This window comes from Saccopteryx leptura, chromosome 4 (genome assembly GCF_036850995.1).
Source record: "Saccopteryx leptura isolate mSacLep1 chromosome 4, mSacLep1_pri_phased_curated, whole genome shotgun sequence".
Classification (NCBI taxonomy): Eukaryota; Metazoa; Chordata; class Mammalia; order Chiroptera; family Emballonuridae; genus Saccopteryx; species Saccopteryx leptura.
In genome coordinates, this window is record NC_089506.1 from 132,703,449 (window position 1) to 132,721,289 (window position 17,841).

The 17,841-nt window shown below is 37.3% G+C and overlaps 1 protein-coding gene across 2 annotated transcripts in view; it reads right to left on the minus strand.

The window, feature by feature from the left end:
- The window catches only part of IQGAP2 (IQ motif containing GTPase activating protein 2), a 435,050-nt gene that overhangs the window by 32,427 nt on the left and 384,782 nt on the right, over positions 1-17,841 (minus strand). For both annotated transcript variants that reach the window (XM_066381735.1, XM_066381736.1), the window contains exons 22-26: positions 17,030-17,179; positions 14,587-14,750; positions 11,057-11,281; positions 9,774-9,914; positions 9,340-9,424 (exon numbers count right to left, since the gene is read on the minus strand). In XM_066381735.1, coding sequence (XP_066237832.1) covers positions 9,340-9,424; positions 9,774-9,914; positions 11,057-11,281; positions 14,587-14,750; positions 17,030-17,179 — 765 coding nt within the window. The remainder of the gene's footprint in view (positions 1-9,339; positions 9,425-9,773; positions 9,915-11,056; positions 11,282-14,586; positions 14,751-17,029; positions 17,180-17,841) is intronic.

Below are 17,841 nucleotides of genomic sequence, written 5' to 3' on the forward strand. Positions count from 1 at the left end.
GTCTTTTTATTTTTATTTATTTATTTTTTATTTAATTAATTGTGTTTACATAGATTCTACGGTCACCCTGAATGCATCCCCCCTACCACTATTCCCCTCAATATCCCTTGCCCTTGCCCCCCTCCCTACAATACCCTACCCCCTTCCCTTCAGGTTTATCCCATCCTATCATCCCTTTTCCCTCTGTCCTCTTTTTCTCTGGTCTCTTTGATCCCTCCTGTCTCAATTCCATTGCTCAGTTCTCATTGTTCATTGGATTCCTCAAATGAGTGAGGTCATATGATATATATTTTTTTTTGCCTGGCTTATTTCACTCAACATAATAGTTTCCAGGTGCCTCCATATTGTTGCAAAAGGTAATATTTCCTTCTTTTTCATAGCCCCATAGTATTCCATTATATATATATACACACACACACACACACCCACCCACACACACACACACACCCACCCACCACACCTTTTTAATCCACTCATCCACTGATGGACACTTGAGCTGTTTCCAGATCTTCTCTATTGTGAACAATGCTGCAACAAATATGGGGGTGCATTTCTTTTTTTCAGTCGGTGACATGGTGTCCTTGGGATATATTCCTATAAGTGGGATGGCTGGGTCAAAGGGCAGTTCCATTTCTAAATTTTTTGAGGAATCTCCATACTGTTTTCCACAGTGGCTACACCAGTCTGCAGTCCCACCAGCAGTACAGGAGGGTTCCCCTTTCTCCACATCCTCACCAGCACCTATCCTGTGTTGTTTTGTTAATGAGCGCCATTCTGACTGGTGTGAGGTGGTATCTCATTATGGTTTTAATTTGCATTTCTCTAATGATTAGTGATGTTGAAAATTTTTTCATTTGTCTATTGGCCATCTGTATGTCCTCTTTGGAGAAGTGTCTATTCATTTCTTTTGCCCATTTTTTGACTGGATTGTTTGTCTTCCTGGTGTTGAGTTTTACAAGTTCTCTATAAATTTTGGTTATTAATCCCTTATCAGACGTATTGTCGAATATGTTATCCCATTGTGTGGTTTGTCTTTTTATTCTGTTCATATTGTCTTTAGCTCTGCAAAAGCTTTTTAGTTTGAAATAGTCCCATTTGTTTATCCTGTCTTTTATTTCATTTGCCTGTGGATATAAATCAGCAAAGATATTGCTGAGATAGATGTCAGTGAGCTTACTGCCTAAGATTTCTTCTAGGATACTTATGGTTTCACAATTTACATTTAAATCCTTTATCCATTTTAAGTTTATTTTTGTGCATGCTGTAGGTTGGTGGTCTAGTTTGATTATTTTGCAGGTAGCTGTCCAGTTTTCCTAACACCATTTGTTAAAGAGATTGTCTTTACTCTACTGTATGCTCTTACTTTCTTTGTCAAATATCAATTGTCCATAAAGAGGTGGGTTTATTTCTGGGTTCTCTGTTCTGTTCCATGGATCTATATGCCTGTTCTTATGCCAGTACCAAGTTGTTTTGAGTACAATGGCCTTATAGTATACCTTGATAACAGGAAGTGTGATACCTCCCACTTTATTCTTCTTTTTCAAGATTGCGGAGGCTATTTGTGTTTTTTTTTTTTGGTTCCATATAAATTTTTGGAATATGTGATCTAAATCTTTAAAGTATGTCATTGGTATTTAAAATTTTTTAAAATATTTTATTTATTGATTTTTAGAGAGAGGGGAGAGAGAAAGAGAGAGAGAGAGAGAAGGGGGAGGAGCAGGAAGCATCAAATCCCATATGTGCCTTGACCAGGCAAGCCCAAGGTTTCGAACCAGCAACCTCAGTGTTCCAGGTCGACGCTTTATCCCACTGCGCCACCACAGGTCAGGCCTGTCATTGGTATTTTAATTGGTATTGCATTGAATTTATAAATTGCTTTGGGTAATATAGACATTTTAATGATATTTATTGTTCCTAATCATGAGCACGGTATATGCTTCCACTTGTTTGTGTCTTCCTTGATTTCTTTTATCAATGTTTTATTATTTTCTGATTCTTCCAGATTGATTTTTGGAAGATTGTATGTTTCAAGAAATTTGTCCATTTCATCTAGGATGTCTAGTTTTTTGGCATACAGTTAGTTCTTGATAGTATTTTCTTACAATATTTGGTATTTCTGTTGTGTCAGTTGTTATTTCTACACTCTCATTTCTAATTTTATTTATTTGAGTCCTCTCTCTCTTTTTCTTGGTGAGTCTAGTTAAAGGTTCATCAATCTTGTTTATGTTTTCAAAGAACCAGCTCCTAGTTATGTTTTCAAAGAATGATCCTCTGTATTGTTTCTTCAGCCTCTATGTCATTTATTTCTGCTCTGATCTTTATTATTTCCTTCCTTCTACTACATTTGGGCTTTACTTGCTGTTCTTTTTCTAGTTGTTTTAGATGCAGGGTTAAGTTGTTTATTTGAGCTTTTTCTAGCTTCTTAAAGTGTGCCTGTAGTGCTATGAACTTCCCTCTCAGTACCTCTTTTGCTGTGTCCCATAAATTTTGAGTTGTTGTATGCTCATTGTCATTCGTTTCTAGGAATTTTGTTTATTTCTTCTTTGATCTCATTCTTAATACATTAGTTATTTAATAACCTGCTATTTAGTTTCCATGTGTTTGAGAATTTTTGAGCTTTTCTATTGTGGTTCATTTCTAGTTTCGTGCCATTGTGATTGGAGAAAGTGCTTGATATGATTTCAATCTTCTTAAATTTGTTCAGAACACTTTTGTGCCCTAACTTGTGGTCTATCCTAGAGAATGTACCATGAGCACTTGAAGAGAATGTATATTCTGCTGCTTTAGGGTGAAAGGTTCTGAAGATATTTATTAAATTGAGTTCATCTAGTGTGTCCAATAAGTCTGCTAAGTCTGCTGTTTCTTTGTTAATTTTCTTTCTTGAGGATCTATCTAGTGATGTTAGTGGGGTACTGAAATCCCCTAGTATTATAATATTGCTGTTGATCTTGCCCTTTATATCCATCAAAGTCTGCTTTATATATTTAGGTGCTCCTATATTAGGTGCATAGATATTTATAATAGTTATATCTTCCTGTTGGATTACTCCCTTTATCATTATGTAGTGGCCTTCTTTATCTCGTACTATATCCTTTGTTTTAAAGTCCAATTTGTCTGATATAAGTATTGCTATCCCATTTTTTTTTCATTTCCATTTGCATGAAATGTTTTTTCCCATCCTTTTACCTTCAATCTATGTGTATCATTTGTTCTAAGGTGTGTCTCTTGTAGACAGCATTTGTATGGGTCCTGTTTTCTTATCCACGAAGCTACCCTATCTCTTTTTCCACTTTGATCTGTTTATATCAGGCCCCTTAACATTTCCTGCAGCATTGGTTTGGTTTTAATGAATTCCTTGAGTTGTTTTTAGTCTGGGAAGCTTTTTATTTCTCCTTTGATTTTAAACGATAGCCTTGCTGGATAAAGTAGTCTTGGTTGTAGGTTCTTGTTCTGCATTACTTTGAATATTTCTTGCCATTCCCTTCTGGCCTCAAGTGTTTCTGTTGAGAAGTCGGATGTCATCCTTATGGGGGCTCCTTTGTAGGTGATAGCTTTTTTTCTCTTGCAGCTTTTAATATTTCCTCTTTATTGCTTAGCTTTGGTATTTTAATTATGATGTGTCTTGGTGTAGATTTCTTTGGGTTTCTCTTTAATGGAGTCCTCTGTGCTTCTTGAACTTGTGAGAGTTTCTCCTCCATTAATTTAGGGAAGTTTTCAGCTATGATATGATTGAACAAAGTCTCTATTCCTTGTTATTTCTCTTCTTCCTCAGGAACCCCTATGATGCGAATGTTATTTCTCTTCATGATGTCACAGATCTCTCTAAGAGTTTCTTAAGACTTTTGAGTCTCTTTTCTTTTCTGTTCTCTGCTTTCATGCCTTCATTCCAGTTGTCCTCCAACTCGCTGATTCGATCCTCAGCTCTATCTATCCTGTTTTTAATTCCTTCCATTGTGTTCCTTATTTCTGATATTGTATTTGTCATCTCCGACTGATTCTTTTTTATACTTGCTATTTCTTTATTTAGGTGTTCATAATGACCATCCATTGTTGTTCTAAGATCCCTAAGCATCCTTACAATCATTATTTTGAACTCTGTATCTGGAAGTTTGATTATTTCCATATCACTCAGTTCATCTCCTGAAGATTTCTCTTGTGGTTTCATTTGGATTGCACTTTTTTTCTTCTCATTGTCTGTGTTTGGGTGTTTTGTTTGTAGAGTTGGTTGAGTCTAGGCTTGGTGTTGTCTGCCTCCAGTTTTCAGTTGTGTTATTTCTAGGTCTTCTTGGATTGGTATCAGCAATTATTTGTAATCCACTTTTGGATTTGGGCAGCTTTGATGTCTTGATTTGTTTGTTTTCTTAACAGGTGATAGTCTTTTTTACTGATCTCAGCAGGGGGCTTCCTTGAAACTGTATCCAGGAATGCGGTGGGTGTAACCTGAGACTCTGAAGTCCTCTTCCACCAAATAATCTCTCTGGGGGCAGGGTGTTTTCTCAGCTTCAGTAGAGGGAGGTGTATCTCAGATCTCCATGGAGACCTGAGTTACTGCCCCTCCTCCCCACTTCTTGTTTTCAGCTGTGTCTTGTTGCGCTGATTGGAGGTAGAGAGATGTCTGGAGATCTCTGATCCGGAAGCAATTCAGTATTGTTTTGTGGGGAAGGATCAGTCCCTCCCGCAGCTATGGCCACCTCCAGCACAGATGAGTCAGCTTTTTTTAGGTCGTCTCCTGCATTCCTTAGCCCCTCACAGTCTGTCCCTATCTCTTTCCTTTCTACTTGGGAGATAAGCTGGTCTTTTCAACACACCTTGCTCCCTGGTAGCCAGGCAAGTGGCTGTGAGCAGTATTTTCTGCTCTTTTCCCTGGAGTGAGATCCCCTCTGAGCTCTCAGCCTCACTCCTCCCTCTCCGTTTCTGTAAGCAGGGGAGATTCAGGTGCTCACTTCCAGGTTTGTTGTGGCTTCTTCTTTGCTCCTTGGTTTTTGAGAGCTGTTCTTGTAGTCCAGAGTTGGTTTTTCACGCTGATTTTTCCTAAATTGATTTGTATTCCAGTTTGGTGGTGAGCTGGGTGTCTGTGCGTCCGTCTACTCCGCTGCCATCTTCAGGTCTCTGGTAGTTTTTTGACCGAGACTTTAGGGTTTTCTATGTACAACATCATATCATCTGCAAATAATGATAGTTTTACTTTCTTTTCCAATTTGAATGCCTTTTATTTCTTCTTCTTGTCTGATTGCTGTGGTTAGGACTTCTAGGACTATGTTGAATAAGAGTGGTGAAAGGGGGTACCCTGCCTTATTCCTGATTTTAGGGGAATTGCTTTTAATTATTGCCCATTGAGTATGATGTTGGCTGTGGGTTTGTCATAGATGGCTTTTATCATGTCGAGGTATGTTCCCTGTATTCCCATTTTGTTGAGAGTTTTGATCATAAATGGGTGCTGGATTTTATCAAATGCATTTTCTGCATCTATTAAAATTATCATGTGGTTTTTCTCCTTCCTTTTGTTTATGTGATGAATCACATTGATTGATTTGTGAATATTATACTAGCCTTGCCTCCACAGAATAAATCCCACTTTATCATGGTGTATGATTTTTTCCATATATTGTTGGATCCGGTTTGCTAATATTTTGTTGAGGATTTTAGCATCTATATTCATCAGGAATATTGGCCTATAATTTTCTTTCTTTGTGTTGTCTTTGCCTAGGTTTGGAATCAGCATTATACTCGCCTCATAAAAGGAGTTTGGAAGTCTTCCTTCCTTTGAAGTTTTTGAAATAGTTTGAGAAGGATAGGAGTTAGTTCTTTGAATATTTGGTAGAATTCACTTGTGAAGCCATTAGGCTCAGGACTTTTGTTTGTTGGGAGTTTTTGATAACTGTTTCAATCTCATTTGTTGTAATCGGTCTGTTTAGGTTTTCTGATTCTTCCAGACTGATTTTTGGAAGATTGTATATTTCATGGAATTTGTCCATTTCATCTAGGTTGTCTAGTTTTTTGGCATACAGTTAGTTCTTGATAGTATTTTCTTACAATATTTGGTATTTCTGTTGTGTCAGTTGTTATTTCTACACTCTCATTTCTATTTTATTTATTTGAGTCCTCTCTCTCTTTTTCTTGGTGAGTTTAATTAAAGGTTCATCAATCTTGTTTATGTTTTCAAAGAACCAGCTCCTAGTTTCATTGATCCTCTGTATTGTTTCTTCAGCCTCTATGTCATTTATTTCTGCTCTGATCTTTATTATTTCCTTCCTTCTACTACATTTGGGCTTTACTTGCTGTTCTTTTTCTAGTTGTTTTAGATGCAGGGTTAAGTTGTTTATTTGAGCTTTTTCTAGCTTCTTAAAGTGTGCCTGTAGTGCTATGAACTTCCCTCTCAGTACCTCTTTTGCTGTGTCCCATAAATTTTGAGTTGTTGTATGCACATTATCATTGGTTTCTAGAAATTTTGTTTATTTCTTCTTTGATCTCATTCTTAATCAATTTGTTATTTAACAACCTGTTATTTAGTTTCCATGTGTTTGAGAATTTTTGAGTATTTCTGTTGTGGTTCATTTCTAGTTTCATGCCTTTGTGATCAGAGAAAATGCTTTATATGATTTCAATCTTCTTAAATTTGTTGAGAACACTTTGTGCCCTAACTTGTGGTCTATCCTAGAGAATGTACCATAAGCACTTGAAAAGAATGTATATTCTGCTGCTTTAGGGTTAAAGGTTCTGAAGATACCTATTAAATCGAGTTGATCTAGTGTGTCCTTTAAGTCTGCTGTTTCTTTGTTAATTTTCTTTCTTGATGATCTATCTAGTGATGTTAGTGGGGTATTGAAATCCCCTAGTATTATAGTATTGCTGTTGATCTCGCCCTTTATATCCATCAAAGTCTGCTTTATATATTTTGGTGCTCCTATATTAGGTGCGTAGATATTTATAATAGTTATATCTTCCTGTTGGATTACTCCCTTTATCATCATATAGTGGCCTTCTTTATCTCTTACTATATCCTTTGTTTTAAAGTCCATTTTGTCTGATATAAGTATTGCTACCTCAGCTTTTTTTTCATTTCCATTTGCATGAAATGTTTTTTTTCATCCTTTTCCCTTCAGTCTCTGTGCATCTTTTGTTTTAAGGTGTGTCTCTTGTAGACAGAATATGTATGAGTCCTGTTTTCTTAGCCATGCAGCTACCCTATGTCTTTTGATTGGATATTTTAATCCATTTACAGTTAAGGTTATTATTGATATGTAGTTGTTTATTGACATTTTATTCTTTAAAGCTGTATTCCTCTTTTGCTATATTCTTTTCCCACTTTTATCTGTTTACATCAGGCCCCTTAACATTTCCTGCAGCATTGGTTTGGTTGTACTGAATTCCTTGAGTTTTTTTTTTTTTTTGTCTGGAAAGCCTTTTATTTCTCCTTCAATTTTAAATGATAACCTTGCTGGATAAAGTAGTGTTGGTTGTAGGTTCTTATTCTACATTACTTTGAATATTTCTTGATTTCTTGCCATTCCCTTCTGGCCTCAAGTGTTTCTGTTGAGAAGTCGGATGTCATCCTTATGGGGGCTCCTTTGTAGGTGATAGTTTTTTTTCTCTAGCACCTTTTAATATTTTCTCTTTATCACTAAGCTTTGGTATTTTAATTATGATGTGTCTTGGTGTAGGTTTCTTTGGGTTTCTCTTTAATAGAGTTCTCTGTGCTTCTTGACCTTGTGAGAGTTTCTCCTCCATTAATTTAGGGAAGTTTTCAGCTATGATATGATTGAACAAAGTCTCTATCCCTTGTTCTTTCTCTTCTTCTTTAGGAACCCCTATAATGCGGATGTTATTTCTCTTTATGTTGTCACAGAGCTCTCTAAGAGTTTCTTAAGACTTTTGAGTCTCTTTTCTTTTCTGTTCTCTGCTTTCATGCCTTCATTCCACTTGTTCTCCAACTCGCTCATTCGATCCTCCACTCCAACCATCCTGTTTTTAATTCCTTCTATTGTGGTCTTCATTTCTGATACTGTATTTGTCACCTCCGATTGATTCTTTTTTAATATTTCAATATCCTTTTTTATACTTGCTATTTCTTTATTTAGGTGTTTGTAATGACCATCTGTTGTTGTTCTAAGATCCCTAGGCATCCTTACCATCATTATTTTGAACTCCGCATCTGGAAGTTTGGTTATTTCCATATTACTCAGTTCATTTCCTGGATGTTTCTCTTGTGGTTTCATTTGGATTGCACTTCTCTGTCTCCTCATTATGTCTGTGTGTTTGGGTGTTTTGTTTGTAGAGCTCGTTGAGTCTAGGCTTGGTGTTGTCTGCCTCCAGTTTTCAATTGTGTTATTTCTAGGTCTTCTTGGGTTGGTATCAGCTATTATTTGTAATGCACTTTTGGATTTGAGCGGCTTTGAAGTCTTTATTTGTTTGTTTTCTTAACAGGTGATAGTCTTGTTTACCTTTCTCAGCAGGGGGCTTATTTGAAACTGTATCCAGCAATGAGGTGGCTGTAACCTGACACTCTGAAGTCCTCTTCTTATAGTTACTCTCTCTGGGGGTAGGGTGTTTTTTCAGTTTCAGTAGGGGGAGGTGTATCTCAGATCTCCATGGAGACCTGAGTCACTGCCCTTCCTTCCCACTTCTTGTTTTCAGCTGTGTCTTTTGCACTGACTGGAGCTGGAGAGATGTCTGGAGATCTGTGACCTGGAAGCACTTCAGTCTTTTGTTTTGTGGAAGGATCCGCCCCTCCCCCATCTATGGCTGCCTCCAGCACTGGATGAGCCAGCTTCTCAGGTCATCCCCTGCATTCCTCTGCCCCTCACCAACTCTCTCTCTCTCCCACCTTTCCTTTTAGAAGATAAGCCAGCCTTTTCAACATACCTTGTTCCCAGGTCCCCAGACAAGTGGTTGTGAGTGATATTTACTACTCTTTTCCTTGGAAAGAGAGCCCTTCTGGGCTCTCAGCCTCACACTCCCTTTGTTCCTGTAAGCAGGGGAGACTCACCGCTCCTCAGTGCTCCCTACCAGGCTCAGTGTGGCTTCTTCTTTGCTCCTTGGTTTTTGAGAGCTGTTCTTATAGTCCAGAGTTGGTTTTTCACACTGATTGTTCCTAAATTAATTTGTAATCCAGTTTGGTAGAATGAGCTAGGAGTCTGTGCATCTGCCTACTCCACTGCCATCTTCAGGTCTCTCTTTGTTGCATAGTCTAATCAATTGTCTTGATAGCCATTAGCAATAGAGCTTCAGCTAATTATAAATAGTCACAGAAGGCCAACAAATCTTACAAAATGGTGTGTTGGTAATTTTGGTTTATACCCGTCAAAAGAAACTGTGGTGAGATTACCCTTGAAAACCTACCTTTAATAGCTCATCTTCTGTTGCATCGGGAAATTTCTCATGGATCGAGTTCTTCAGTACTTTGGCTATATACCTCAATCCATAACTATAGGTAAAACAGATGACAAAAGAAAATAATGAAAAAAGGCTAAATGAGAAAGAAACATGCAATTGTTCCAGTCAACTAAAGCTGAGCATTTTCCTAAAAAGTACACATAAAACAAAATGATAACAAGATTACAGGATTTCCATGGATGATAGTAACTGAGTACTTGGTCTGTATTTTCACCTCACTGGAGAATAGGTATGAATTAAAAATGCAAGTGTAGGAAAATGTTTAAAATAGTAAATACAATATGAGTGAAAATGCCTATGTTCAGTACTGGGGTTTATTTTACATAGTATTTCCAGAACTTTTAGCAAAAAATGGTCAAGGTGCTGTATATAGAACTTACGGCAGTAGATCAAGGGAGGAAATGATGGAATTCAGGACTCTGTCGGTGATCCTTTGCAGGCTCTCTCTGGATGCCTCCAGTTTATTTTTCACTTCTGGGTATGTGAGAGCTTGTTCTGTGGTCACATCATAAGGCAGATTGCTGAAAACACAAGGGTTTTCAATTTTATGGGACTTAGGTGCAAGCATTTGTATCTTTGCCAAGTTGGTTCTACAGTCAAGCTTTGTATAGTGAACTGGACATTGCCCACTGACTCCAATTACAAAAGGTTTGCTAAGTGAGGGGAGGCCTCGCATGCCCAGAGGCTCCTCTGCCCCTGGGGGAGGCTCTCCCTCAGAGCTCTTCTGGAAAAATAACTGGCAGACCTAAGCAATGCAGACCAAGCTAACTTTCTTTTCCTCACCTTTAAAAAATTATAAAAAATAGTATGTTTACAGAGAAAAATGCATATAAGTGAAAAATACCAGTTTACAACTACTTTTCATATCTTAGTCCAAAGCTTTCTGAGTCCTCCTTCTATGCATGTGTGTATTATACATACATGCCATACAGTTCCTAAATGTGTGTGTACAAACACTTTTAAAAAAGAAAATGAATTATTATACTTAACTGCAACTGAAAATGAATTGTGAACATTTTCCCATGCCAGTAAATATAATTTTATACCATGATTCTAAATAGTTACTTACTATCCCATTACGTTACACAAACTTTTATTTAACAAATTCCACAAAGCTAAATATTTTGACTTTGCCCAACTTTTGTTATTACAAACAGTGCTGTGACAACCATGAAGTTGTGCATATCTTAATGATTTCAAAAGGCATCCTTTTGTAGGAAATAAAAAGCTGTGACTGCTTAGATATACAAACTACCATGTAGAACAAGCCAATCTCATCTGGTTTGTTGATGCTGATACATTCAAGTTACTCACTTGGTAAATCTAAAAAAGTATGTACTGTCAGGTGAAGAGAAAGTGTGTACCATTTCTAGGTCTAGTTTAGAAACACACAAACAATAACCAAGGGAGAGGACAGAAGTTGTGGCTTTGGGAATCAATTGGTTATGAAATTTGACATTATGTCTATCAAGATGAGCAGTAGTCCAAGAATGTGACCTGCACGATATGTTAAAGGGGGCAAAATCTTGGATTGAAATGGAATTTGTACAGTAAATTTTGTTCTTTTAACAGAGCTTAATAGAGTTTAAGAATATGTATAAATTACACATGTAAAAATGATCATAAAACATGATTGAAACCAACATCGTCCTAGCTTCATTACCTGGCTTCTCCAGTCTGTGTTTCTAGTTGGTTCACCCAAACCTTGTATACCTCTACAGGGTTTGTGTTGATGACCATGGACTTGTCATCAATGATCTCTTTTACCACTGGAGCCAGTAACTGGCGTAGCATGTTCTGTCCACGGGCACCTCGGTTAAAGCTAACAACCATCTTGATGACTGTAGGGTTCCCAGTAACAATATCCTGTACCTGGTCCACTTTTGATCTAAAAAAAAAAAAAAGAATAAAAAAAAAGCCCAAACCAAAATAAAATGAATTGCTTCTGTGGAAGAGTTTTAAACAGTGCATATTCTCTCTGGTAGTGAACTCTTTGTGGGCTATTTTTTTTCTCCACTGAAGATCAAAGATGGTGTGATTTAAAAGGAAACTGTCATTTGTAAGATAAGTGTTTCTGATTTGAGAAATGTAAGTATTTAAAAATAGGTTCTCAGACTTAATTTCAATCTAGAAGACAGGCATGAACTGAAAATGGACCAAAACTAATAATACTTGGTGGCACTATCCAACTTTTGTGCTCCCACTAGTTAATAAATTTCAGAAATGACTTTTTTGATTGAAATGAACTATCTCCACTTTTTCAAGTCCCACTCAAATTCTATGCAATGTGGCTTCTCGCTACATCACATGGCTGAGAAAATTCTTCATGACTTCCGATGGCCAACTCTCTGACCTTCCCTCTTTCCTCCCTTTCATATCTCTGTGCAACCTCTCAGCCTCCTTCCACTTGACCACTGTCTCCCTTTTTTATCTGCTTTCTCTTTAGGGTCTGAGAATGCCATTATTTACTTAGTTATTTCATTTGTTTCTTTTTCTGTCTCCTCTTCCCACCTTTGAATTGTTTTTCTTCACTTTCTTTAAAAAAATTTTTTTTTGTTAAGAGACAGAGAGACAGAGGGGGCAGATAGGGACAGACAGGAAGGGAGAGAGATGAGAAGCATCAACTCTTCGTTGTTGTGGTACCTTAGCTGTTCATTGGTTGCTTTCTCATATGTGCCTTGGACCAGGGGGCTACAGCAGAGCGAGTGACCCCTTACTCAAACCAATAACCTTGGAATCAAGCTGGTGAGCCTTGCTCAAACCAGATGAGCCTGCGCTCAAGCCAGCGACCTCAGGGTTTCCAACCTGGGTCCTCCGCATCCCAGTCCAACACTCTATCCCAGGGGTTGGGAACCTTTTTGGCTGAGAGAGCCATGAAAGCCACATATTTTAAAATGTAATTTGGTGAGAGCCATACAACGACCTGTGTACGTTATGCATTATCCAATAAAAATTTGGTGTTTTCCCGGAGGACAGCTGTGATTGGCTCCAGCCATCCGCAAACATGAACATGAGTGGTAGGAAATGAATGGATTATAATACATGAGAATGTTTTATTTATATATATATATTTATTTATTTTTTACAGAGATGGAGAGAGTCAGAGAGAGGAATAGATAGGGACAGTCAGACAGGAACAAAGAGAAATGAGAAGCATCAATCATCAGTTTTTCTTTGTGATACCTTAGTTGTTCATTGATTGCTTTCTCATATATGCCTTGACGGGGGGGGGGGGGGGTACAGCAGACCTTTGCTCAAGCCAGAGACCTTGGGTCCAAGCTGGTGAGCTTTGCTCAAACCAGATGAGCCTGCGCTCAAGCTGGCGACCTCGGGGTCTCGAACCTGGGTCTTCCTCATCCCAGTCCAACGCTCTATCCCCTCCGCCACCACATGGTCAGGCAGAATGTTTTATATTTTTAATATTATTATTATTTTTATTAAAGATTTGTCTGCGAGCCAGATGCAGCCATCAAAAGAGCCCCATCTGGCTCACAAGCCATAGGTTCCCGACTCCTGCTCTATCCACTGTGTCACTGCCTGGTCAGGCTCTTTTAAAAAAAAATTACTTATTGATTTTAGAGAGAGAAGAAGGCAGAGAGAGAGACAGGAAGGAATATTGGACTGTTCCTGTAAGTGCCCTGACCAGGGATCGAACCAGCAACCTCTGTGCTTTGGAGCAATGCTCTAACCAACCAAGCTATCTGTCCAGGGTTTCTTTCACTTTCTATATGCTTTCCCCTCAGACCTCACTCACATGCACAACTTCAATTACCATCTTTCTTGAATCTATCCTTTGATCTCCTTGTCCAATCCCTATCTCTTTCCTGGGAGTTAGTCTTGAATTTCCAATTTTCGGCTGGATATTTTCACCTATATGTTCTACTTTGTTAAAAATACAAACTATTTTTTTTTTCTTTCCATTCTCCCATTTCTCTGATCTTTGTAGCTACTGTTCATCCTGTTCATTCATAGCCAGCAGGTCAATCTTCTAAAAACCTAATGTGGTCATGTCCATATATATCCTTCTCAAAAAACATGGCAACTTCTGAGAAAGTGAAGAGAGTCTCAGCACTTGGGCCTGTCCTCACTATCTTCCATGATGTTGTTCAACCTATCCTTCCAGCTTCATTTCCTGGGAGTTGCTAATAAAGTCACACCTTGGTGAGACTAATCTACTTCTTGGACCTTAGCCCATGATATTTGTATTACTATCCTGCCTTATTTCCCTTTTCCATTTCTTCTTATAAAGTTATAGACATTTTCAAGGTTTTGGGCCAACTACCTCCTCTTCCATAAAATCTTTATCCATGACCTAATTGGAACCTGTCTTACCTAATCCCTCTATTCTGTTAAACTGTATCATTCATTTAGTTCTTACCTTATTCCTCTGCACAGAATTACTATTTCTTGAGAATTCTATTACTCATGTTGGTGTAGAGACATCCTAAGGGTAGAGGTGCCTGGCTAATATGCTCCACGGACCCATAGAAACAAGCATATAGCGTCAGGTGTCAAGAAGTTAGGAAGGCAGTTATGGTCCATCTAGTTGGCTAAGCGCATTTCTTGTATATTTTATTTCTTTGCCCATTCATTATAGTTACTTATACTTTTTCTTTACATTAACTGAGCCAGAAAACAAATTAGCAAAAATAAGCTTAAGTTTGAGTAAGATGGGAAGACTAGCAGAGATCCCAAACACCTCATTCTTTTATGGCTTTATTGCTCACAGAATTTCAATTCAAATTAAATTTTCTTACTGACTTTCAAAAAGCTTTTGATTTTCAGTTGTTGGATAGTTACAAAATCAAAAGTTAGGTTAGAATTAGAAAAGATATCAACTGTGGGTGGAAGTTGCACCTGAGTATAGCAATAATGATGTAGAAATTTCTCAAGAAATTTGATATATTTTAATAGGCATAAATAACTTATAAGAATCATTTAAAATTATTTTAATAAATCAGAGATAGCTACCACTAACAAAATAGTCAGTTTATTGGTATTTTACAACATATTTATGTACTTACTTTACTTCTTCCTCCAGAGCAGTTTTAAAAAGCTTGAGAAATTTGATATATTTTAATAGGCATAAATAACTTATAAGAATCATTTAAAATTATTTTAATAAATCAGAGATAGCTACCACTAACAAAATAGTCAGTTTATTGGTATTTTACAACATATTTATGTACTTACTTTACTTCTTCCTCCAGAGCAGTTTTAAAAAGCTTGAGGAGTAGATATTCTTCTCGTTGATTGGAAGCATAATTGTACAGTGTGAAAATAACAGTATCCATAAATTTAGTAGACTTGTTCTGTGGCATCTGGAAAATCAGCTTCGCCAGGTATAAAGGATTGGTCTAAAACAAAGGAAGAAAGAAGAGAAATAAACCCCCAAAACTACATGGTAATATATTGAAGTGTATCTGGCACAAAGTAAGACTTTAAAAGGTATCAGTTAATATTAATACTATATTATAGGAAGCTACAGTAGAAAGCTACCATAGGATTTAAACTTTGTATACTATGTGATATATTTAATGCAACATAATTATGTTATATATACCTTACACAGTTAACCATTTTGTGCCACATATTAATGTTTATTTTCAGGTCCCAGAAGAGAAAGGGGATGGCCAATCTTCTGGTACCCAAAGAGCCTGGCAAACACGGACCAAGGGCCCAGCTAATACTGTCTGAAAAAGAAGTGAGCAATAGAATAAAACATCCCACATTCTGAGACTACAAAGAAAAAGGATGTGTTTTACATGTGAAGACAGTGGGATGACTACAATGTTTTTATAAGGAATGAGAAGTAAGGAGGCGAAAGAGAGAGGTGAAGGTCAGGACAGTTGATGGGGGAATGTCAGAAGAAACTGACAAGAAAAATAAAAGACAACTTAAATATTGACAAAAATGTTAAAAACATTGAAATGGAGCCGTGACGGTCCAGCTGGGCATGGAGTCCATGTGATGCAGCACCAGTAATACGGTTTTTCCCAGGAGCTACACCAACCTATGAAGGTTAGCAGAGAAAAATACAGTATAGAGAAATATGCCTACTTTTCATCTTCCTTCTGATAAGAAAATTTTCCATACATGGAAACCAGTTTTCATCTAATGTACAGTCGACTTTCCACATCTGTAGGTGTTCCACATCCATGGATTCAACCAGCCACAGATAAAAAACATTTGGAAAAAGTTACTTTGTTGCTGACGAGTATTATATAGTTAAGTCTACAATGGTGGTACCTATTCTGAACAGATACAACTTTTTTTCTTGTCATCATTCCCTAAACACTATAGTATAACAAATACTTATATTGCACTAGGACAATTTAAAGTATGCAGGAGGATGTGCACAGGTTATATGCAAATACTACCTTATTTTATATGAGGGACTTAAGTAAGCATCTGTGAAATTTAGTATCCTTGGGTGGCCTAGGACCAAATCCCCATGGACACCAAGAGACAACTCTACTCAAGCAGTTTGGCTTTAGTGTTTTTAAGAAATTCTAAATTCTAGTATACTTTACTACTTAGATTTACTTTCAAGCTATAATAATTGGCTGAAAGTTTATGAATAAGCAGCTCAGTACAACTGTTTCTTTATACCTCTGTAGTGATTTTTTTCCCACACAAAGCATATGGGAGTATGAGAAAGGAAGGTTACTCTAAGGTGAAAAAAGCCCATGCCTCCTCCTCATTGCTCTCAGATGCCCTAAAAACTTTAAATGTAGGCTCATCCTGCAGAGACAAACCCAGAGCAAAACCTATGCTAGCTGACTGGCTACTGTGGCTAAGAGTTCTTAGAATCCAGGCCATTTGCTATTCTATAGTTTCTTCACTGATCTTGGGCTAATGTCTCCAAAGAAGAGAGAAGAAAAGGTGAAGAAAAATACATGATTAAAAGGGACACTTCCCTGAGTATAACTGAATGGCTGTGTCCTTGGACTATAGCTTACTCATTTTCCTTAGGGCCTTGTGGTAGGGTAGATAAGCTGAATCAATGGTCAAATAAAACAGTAACTGGTCCACTTGAGTTCAACCATAACCAGTTCAGCTTATCAGTTCTCAACTACTTGGGAAGCAATGGAAAAAAAACTGTTCATTGAGATCATAGTAATGCCATGCTCTTTATAATGAAATATAAAGATACCCTATATTTCCCTAATCCAAACTCTTTGGCTTTCCTCAAAAGAAGGTCAGGCTGATTCAGGTAAACACCTGTTTTTCACATAGTTACTTTAATTTTTCCATAATTAACAGCATCTGCTATGTTATTATTAGATTTATTTCATTTCCACAGATAACTGTAGTATAATATACTCACGAAGATCATGGGTTCTGAAGTAAACTACTTGGGTCCCAAAACCATTGTTTTACCATTTTCTGGCTGTGTCTGTTTTTTCGATATGTAATATGGGAATAACGATAATTAATTTCTGATGGTTTCCAGGGTTGCAGTACAAATTAAATGAGATAACATATGCGAAGAACCTAGACTAGTATTTGGTACTTGTAGGTGCTCAAAACTTATAAGCTATTGTAGTGTTAGCACAGAGAAAGATACATTATAAACCACAAACATGGAATATAGTATTTATCCAAAATTCAGAGTGAAATAAATTGTTCTCACCTGTAAAAGATAAAACAGCTGCTGATATGTTTCTAGTGTTTTTCTCCTCTCCTTACTCATACTTTTGATTCCCTGGTTGTCAGTGTTATTCAGTATTTGCATTTCTCCACCTTTTTTCTTATTCAGCTTTGTTCTGTGTGAAATTACATCCTGGAAAAAATAGTTATGAAACAACTACTTTTCACTCTAGTATTCTTTACCTCCTCTGGTCACATACACCCTGAGACACACATAGTTGAAAAGATGAATTTTCCACATTTCTCTCACGAAGAAACAAAGGAATACAGAATGTTAAACAAATGAAGGGAATCCAGCTTGCAGGTGAATTTGGCTTTCATAATATTTATTCTCCAAAGCTGCACGCATTTGCTTTATAATGTGGGTACCAAGACAATTCAATAAGGAAAAAATTGTCTTTCAACAAATGATGTTGGGATAACTGAATCGCTATGTTTGAAAGCAAAAACTAACTCAAAAGAGATCAAATAGCCTGACCTGTGGTGGCGCAGTGGATAAAGCATTGACCTGGAAATGCTGAGGTCGCCGGTTCGAAACCCTGGGCTTGCCTGGTCAAGGCACATATGGGAGTTGATGCTTCCTGCTCCTCCCCCCCCCCTCTCTCTATCTCTCTCCTTTCTCTCCCTCTCTCTCTCTCCTTTCTAAAATGAATAAATAAAAATAAAAAAATTAAAAACATTAAAAAAAAGAGATCAAATAACAAAATGAAAGAGCTAAAACTATAAAACTCTTGAAAGAAAACCTCGGTATATATCTTTGTTACCCTGGGATCAGACAATGGTTTCTTGGATATG